General features: G+C 49.4%; 1 protein-coding gene across 1 annotated transcript in view; it reads left to right on the top strand.

The window, feature by feature from the left end:
* Positions 1-6,006, top strand: part of BLK (BLK proto-oncogene, Src family tyrosine kinase) — a 45,084-nt gene extending 39,078 nt beyond the window's left edge. The window contains exons 11-13 of the mRNA XM_072857754.1: positions 2,018-2,168; positions 4,737-4,868; positions 5,239-6,006. Coding sequence (XP_072713855.1) covers positions 2,018-2,168; positions 4,737-4,868; positions 5,239-5,447 — 492 coding nt within the window. The 3' untranslated portion in view covers positions 5,448-6,006. The remainder of the gene's footprint in view (positions 1-2,017; positions 2,169-4,736; positions 4,869-5,238) is intronic.
* Positions 6,007-7,751: the final 1,745 nt, after the last annotated feature.

Raw genomic sequence — 7,751 nt, forward strand, 5'->3', positions numbered from 1 at the left:
CCCCTGAGAGAAACCCATCCCAGGGCAACCTCATGCACCCAAACCTCCTCTCCGAGTTCAGGGTCAAAGTCTTGAATATGATCACGTGGCATGGCCTGAGCTGGCCAGAAGTCCGTCCACTACAATGGTCAAATAGTCCCCACAGTAGGCACCATCACCGTTGTTGAGCAATTATACGTGGACGTCACCTTTCCATGGGTATCTGGAAGCACTCACGTGCCCTGCACACCCTTCTCACATCCCTCCATGCTCTTCGCAGCATCATGCACCGCACACCGCTTCCAGGACCAAGATAGTCAAATGCAGACCAAACCCACACACCCCAGCAATGTAATACCCCACACAAGCCACCCGCAGCATGTGGGGTAAGAAGGATTTTGCCCATCCTGCAAGACATGGGCGTCAATCGGAAGGACAGGTTTCATCACTCCCCCTCCCACCCCAGCACCACCTCCCCAGGGCAGGAATTCAAATACTCACGGGAGGAGGAGGAGGAGGAAAAAGGCAGTCTCTCAAGCTATTTTACAATCTGTTCATCTGCGGTGTCAGGATGACATCATGGCCCAACAGGCACCCAACCCCCTTGAGAGCAATTTTGGATCCAATAGCATCCTTTGGAGTTAAAATTAGAAATCTCTGGGCTGATGCACTTGATCGCGTGGTCAGTCTCGAGGGTACATGCTCGAAAGCATGCTGGGCTGGAACAGGCCCATCGCCGGGTACTATCTCATTAACATCAGGACAGGAAATTACATCAGTTCTTCCATTTTCCACTGCAGCAAACAGCACTTGCACTGAAGGGGTGTTGACACAGGTTAGAAACGCAGCGTTGGAAAGTATGTGTTAGTATCCTGTTTAAAACCACATGTAAGTCTAGATGCTGATGTGAATCTGTATGGAGTGGAAAATTGCTCTGCCCTCACCCACAAGCGCATAAAAGCTTTAATAGGTACTAACCATTATTAGCAGGGGTTGCGTGCATCCACTCACCCTCCTGATAAATGCCTAACCCAAATCTGAGACTCGGCTGGTAGAGCAACTTTGCAATCTCTTTTTTTCTGTACCTCCCAGCACCCAGCAATAAAAGGTTGCTGCCCTCATTTACAGGGGCTCATCACACACCAGGCACCTCCCCAGGGCTGCTCCCTGCTCCAAGGAGCTAAACAATGAAAAACGATCTTGGGAGCAAGAACCTCCCAAAATAAAGTTTGGAGGTGGTTGAAGAAGGCATCACGTGCCCAGGACAAGGGATTTGTCCAGGGACATACTCTCTATCCCAGTCATATTTCTGTGGATATCTGGGTCTTCTGCTCTACTGCATCCTGCAGGTATCAGAGGGGAACTGTATTGTGTCCCGAGTCCTAGGCTGGATCCAGCACAGGGAAAGAAAACATCAATCTCAGTTTTATTGCAGAGGTTTCTCCAAGGGTCTCCTCCCCACCCGATAGCAGACCAGTGAGGGAGAACAGAGGAGGTTGCTGAAGAACATCTAGTTGTCCTAGATCTGGACTTTGCTACTGTGACTGAGGAACAGATGAACTGTTTGAGAGTTTTTTCTTTTTTTAATTCACAAATTTAATCTGGAGTGTTTGTGATTAAAATCCCAACTAGAGGGTAGAGTCTTTGTGGCAGAAACTGGGAATCCAGTGATGTGGCTTCAGGTTTGCTTCAACTTTCTGTAGGTTGCTACAGACACGACTCACAGCTGTAACTTCTGAGCAAAACAGAGAGTGATGCTTCTGTTCTGCTTGACCTGGCTGCTTAAAGCTTTCGGAGGCTGGGTGCATGCTGGTAGAGCTGCACATACACACATGTACAAGGGCAATATCTGTTTATCTATGCATGTATCTGTCTACCTGTTTATCTAGCTGTCTGTTGATCTATCTGTCCATCCGTCCATCCATGGAGCAACCCTATACGCATGCTGTGCTTTTGTAAAGGTCGGTACGGTGCAGGCAGGCTAGCTTGTTGTCATGGGAAGGTGACTCATGAAGATGGACTTTTGCTCCTCTCCTAGGTGGCAGAGGGAATGGCGTACATTGAGCGAATGAACTCCATCCACCGCGACTTGAGGGCTGCCAACATCCTCGTCTCAGAGACGCTCTGCTGCAAAATTGCTGATTTTGGCCTGGCCAGGATCATCGAGAATGAATACTTGGCACAAGAAGGTGGGTGTCGTTCCCAGCATCGCCTCACCAACACATTTCCCTTATCTCTAATCCTCCTGCCATGCAGACGTGCCAAGATATGGGGTGTCCAAGGGCTGGGCTGGGACCAGGCACAAGGCACCACTGCCAATGGCGTGAGACCAGAGCCCCATTGCTGCCCTTGTCAGCACCCTGGCAGCAGGCAGAGCAAGCAAGAGAGCCAAAAATGGGGTCCCAGGAGAGGGAGCAGCGCTTGGGGACAATAAAGAGTAAGTGAGGTTTGCAGAGGAAAACGGAAAAAAGTATTTTGGCACTGTTTGGGGGAGTCCTGCTGAATCTCAGGTTGTGTTACTGGAGAAATTTGATCTCTGCTAATGAAACCTGCTGCCTGTGCCTATGTGTGCACAGTGAGTCAGTCCGAAGGGAAGGAAATAGCAGTGTAATTCAGTCACTGCACGCAATGGGACTGCAAAGGGGAGCTGGAGCCACGAATCTGGACCTAACGGCGGTTTCCAGATGTCCCAGGCCAACCAAGCCCAGATCAGATCAAGTCCCTTCCATAACAGAGGGACAACTTAGAAAACATGGGAGAGGGTTTGCAGCTTGGCAGGTGTTTCTCATGGGAACAGAGTACCTTGAGCATCTAAAACCAACCAACCAAACAACAAAGGCATACCAAACCCAGTAGTTCCCATGTTAATGTGAAATCTCCTTATGACTCCACCTGCGAAGCCGAGCCCCTTGCTGGGAGTATCTGAGTATCTGAACTGGTGGTGGACAGGAGAGCATGGCCATGAGAGGTGACAACCAGTTGGTTGGTTGGTTGGTTGGTCCATCTATAGCCATTTGACAACAGGATTGAGTCAAATTCTTCTGGTGGCAGCTTTTTCTCTGTACTTTCTCTGTACTGACCTCTGAATCTGAGATCGTGTCATTCAGATTGCAAAAAGACTTTATAGACCCTCAGGGAAGCAAGCGGAAATGATTGAAATGAAACAATTAAGTCTGGCATAAGTGGCACTTAGCAGAAGATTTTCAAATTTTGGAAATCTGTCCGCCTCTAGAGTTGGGATGAAGACAAAATTCCCCATAAAAATACTCTGGGGAAAGAAAATTGAATAGATTTTTTTTTTTCCTTATAAGATAGGAAACTTTTCTTTCAATTTGCTGTTTCCAAAATACTTTATGATACAAATTATGCCCATTTCAACATGTGAAACTATTTCAAAGTAGTAAAAGCTCACTAATGTAATTTGTGAAATGTCATGAAGGGATACTGAGACTGCTGCAATTTTTTAAGGCAGTTTTTATCCTTAAGAGAAGTTCTGGTGAAAACATTATAATTCTGCTAACATCCCCCACAGAGCTACATTTCCAGTGGAAAACAGTTCCTATCAGCATTTTTCCAGCTAGCTTTAATCTGAAATAACAACTGCCCCTCTATCTACTTTGAACAATTTTCACTTCATAGACTGCATTTCTGAGCCTCATCAGTCTACTTGTCAGAAGTATGATATGCAAGAACAAAGGCACTTATTTCACACTCCGCATTTGGGCTTTCAGTCCTGAAAGGATATATACAAATAAAAATGTGGTTTTCTCTGCAGTCTTTAACACATTCAGTTCCTACGTATCAAGGTGTTTTGGGGGGTTTTTTTGGCCTTAGCTAAACTGAAATTGCAATCTTATGGTCATTGCTGTCCGCAGCATGCAAAACAAGATTTTGGTGGACAAAATAAAATGGGACGGTTTTGGTTTTAATATACATATGCAGCTTAAAGAACCAAAGAATTTATATTTGCTGTATCGTTTATGTACTTTTGCTAAAAAAAAAAAGCCCTCTTCCAGTGAGTGATTTTATACAGAATAAAATCCTACTGTTGTTGTCCTCTAGTAAAGCTACTCTAGGCATTGGCTTTGAATAGCACAGACACATAGTTTGGCCTACAGAAGCCCACTGGTTCCCCACGGCAGGTTACTACCTGAAGATCAATGGGTTTGTCGCGACAGCTGATTGATGCCCAAGGGCTGTGGGAGGCACTTCTTGCTCCCAGCATCAGCGTGCACAGCGCTGGTCCGTGCTACTGTTCTTGGCTCCATTCCCGAGATCCCATTGCTAAACACACAGGAGATGCAAAGGGGTTATAAGACTGCAGATTCCTCTAAATTCATCAGTAAAATAGTTTACCTAGATTTTTTTTTTAATAAGTATGTTATCACTTACCTAATGACTTAAGTTTTTTCATCATTTGGCCTCTGAGTATCAGTATCTATGGATGTTTATAAGCATACACATATGAAAAAGTCTTTTAAGACAAAATAGCCTTGATTGCACTGGAAAAAGAACCAAGAAAAGCAAAGAGATGCCAGGTAGAAATGACCTTTTAATGAAAGCAGGAGACAGGCAGCAATTACTTTCCTCTGGCCTTATATCCATAACTCCACAGTACCGTCAATAAGTCCCATCGCAGCCCCCTGATGCAGTCAACAGCCCGCAGGACTCAGTTTTTGGGGAACTGCTTGCCAGTGTGGGAGCAGAGGGAGATGCTGTATCTCCACGCGCTATTTCCCCTTGCTTCCTCTGGACAGGTGCCAAATTCCCAATCAAATGGACAGCACCGGAGGCCATTAACTTTGGAGTTTTCACCATCAAATCTGACGTGTGGTCTTTTGGGATCCTCCTGACAGAAATCATAACCTACGGCAGGATCCCTTACCCAGGTACAGTGCGCTGCGAGTACAGGATAAGTGTGCATCACTTTCCAAGCACATAGTGCTGCTTTATGCTTGGAGACACATACCCAAGTGTGCCCCGACACAAACCCCTGTTTCTTCATGCTGGGTTTCCTCTCCTAGGCTGGCATGACCCTCAGTTATACCTGTGCTAGGAAAAATCTACAGAGGGGAGTCGGGGAGGGGGCAGAGGGATAGAGGGGGGAGCACAACCCTGAAGAAGGGACTGTGCTCAGATATGGCCCAGCATCACTGTCCCTCATGCCCCTCCAGCCCTGCCTGGATGTGAGCTACGGGGAGCACTGAGCTTCACCCCCAGGGTGCTGAGTAACTCCTGTTGGGCTGCGTTTCCCTCCAGGAATGACCAACCCCGAGGTGATTCGCAACCTGGAGAGGGGCTACCGCATGCCCTGCCCGGACATGTGCCCTGGTGAACTCTACAACATCATCCTGAAATGCTGGCGAAGCAAACCTGAGGAACGCCCGACCTTCGAGTACCTGCAGTCGGTCCTTGAGGACTTTTACACTGCCACGGAGAAGCAGTATGAGCCAGAGCCTCAGCAGTAAGCCATGGTCCCACCAGTGCCTGGGGACAGATCTGAAGGACAGCCACCGCCCCGCACAGCCTGGTGATGGCTCGTTTCAGGCCTTTCCCTTTCTCCTGTGTGCAACCACGATGCATTTGGAGGTGGGGACTGAAGAGGGACATGAGGGAGGTGGATGCTGCCAGCTCTGTGTTTATCGTGGAGACTAAAGAGGTGGCTGAGATCTGGCACAGCTCCTTCCCCATCCACCTTGGAGGTCTGTACCCACTTCGCAGACATCGCCTCTGCCACGAAGGACAGCAGACTCCTTCGTGACCCAGCCAGAGAAAGAACAGCCCCTCAACCCTGCAACTGCAGCCCCAAGAAGAGGGGACCATGGCTGGGGTGGTATGGGGGGTGCACAATCTCTCCCCCTCTTCTGATGCCACTACTGGCGATACTACAACCCCCTTCATGCCACGGGCAGGCGTGGGAACGTGTCCTTTCTGCACCTCCTTGGGCCACGCCAGGCCCCCAAGCTCTGGAGCAATCTCTCCGGGTGGTGCCACCCCTCTGCCCCAGGTCTATAATAAAGAACTGAATACGACCATTTCCCATTTCTTTATTCGGGCGTCGGGGCGAGAACAGGACCCTGTGCTTCCCGTGCCCACCTCCGGCCCACGGAGGAGAAGGGGAGAGGCCGTGGGGCTCCCCGGGCAGCTCGGGGTGATGCTGGGGTGGTGCCCGGGGCGGGAAGGGGGATGCCCGGGGTGCACAGGGGGCCTTGGAGCCCGGAGGCAGGAGGGATGTTCGTGGTGTGACCACGAGATGTCCCTCCTTCCCCGCAAATCTGCGTGGCTCCCGACACCCAGCTGGCGGGGGGGAATAAAAAAAAAACATTAACATATCAAAAAAAAGAAAAATACCCTCCCTGCTTTGCTGAGCCCTTCACTGCACAAGCTCCCGATGCAGCATCGGTGCAGCATGCCAGTCCCACAACAGGTCCTGCTCCGCACCCAGCACCAGGCAGGTTCAAATGCCCTTTCCTTGCTCTCAGACACATCTCGGACCCACTGCTCCAGGGTTAATGCCCATGTCAGGCTGCAGGGTGGTCTCCGATCAGCAGTTGCGCTGGGTTAGGGGGTGGAGGTTGAAGAAATAAGGCAGAGATGGCACACTGAAGGGGGTGAGGATCAGGCTGGGACACAGGTGGACTCCCCTTCAGGTTATGATGCTGAGCAGCATCTCCCCAAGGTGCTTGGTCTGCTGTTTTCTACCCCATGAACCAGATTTTGAGTCTTGCTGTAGAGGGAGCTTCTCATAGTGTAACATCAACAGGATGCTATGAGAAAGAAACAGTAGAGATGACCCCTGTGTGCCAGAAAAAAATATCTGACCATCACCAACACGTGACACAGAGCTACCTGTGCACACCACTGCTGCAAGAGAGCCTAGAAGGAAAGAGTGGGAAGATCCATAACAAATCTGTAGGGACAACTGGGCTATCAGCAGCTACGGTCAGTCCAAGGCCTTGATCTGCAGGGACATAATGCCCCTATCCATCGCCTGTGATGAGACAAAATCCCCCGCTGTGATGCCAGCATCACTTTCCAGGTGTTCCCAATGGGATAACATGCTTGTATCGGTATGAACAGCACTTTGCCTGGCTTCAAATGCTGTTTATCCCTCCTTTGCAGACCCACAACTGGGAGAAAGAGCACATAGGGACTGGTTTAGCATTCACAGGAGGCCAAAGTGTCTGGAGATGGCTGGTTTGCACAGCTTGGAAATGTCATTCCCTGCATCCTCAGGATGGAAGGAGGCTTCAATAGCAGAAAACAGGTGTCCCAGACACAGGAGGAAGGGAACTGGTTGAGATGATAGAGCCTCAGAAATCCTAGATCTAGTGGAGACACCCAAGGGTGTCCAGGATGTTTTCACTGGGCTGGTGGATAGGGATCTATGGGAGACCTGCACCCCTCTAGGACTGCAGCTGGAGCTGGATGGGAAACCTCAGAGTGTGGAAAAGAAGTTTTTCACCTCCTATGTTCAGGAGGTGGGATTCCTCCACTCCCAAAGTGTCCAAACCTGGAAGTGAATCAACCTCTGGTGTCTCAGAGCTCTTTTCTTACCCCACCCATAACACATCTGATCTGAAACTGCTTTCCACAGCAGACCCATGGGCAGTTTCGCTTCTTGTGGAAGATGAAGTTTCCTCCCAAGCATTTCTGTGAGCCATCAGAAGTCATCCTCCAATTCAGCATGAACAGCTGGGGACCAGCCGTGTGGCCGGGGCCTGGACATGGTTAGACAGATCTCTTCATCAAATCATCAGCAAACCTCATCC

This window comes from Ciconia boyciana, chromosome 3 (assembly GCF_034638445.1).
Source record: "Ciconia boyciana chromosome 3, ASM3463844v1, whole genome shotgun sequence".
In the NCBI taxonomy this organism is placed as follows: domain Eukaryota; kingdom Metazoa; phylum Chordata; class Aves; order Ciconiiformes; family Ciconiidae; genus Ciconia; species Ciconia boyciana.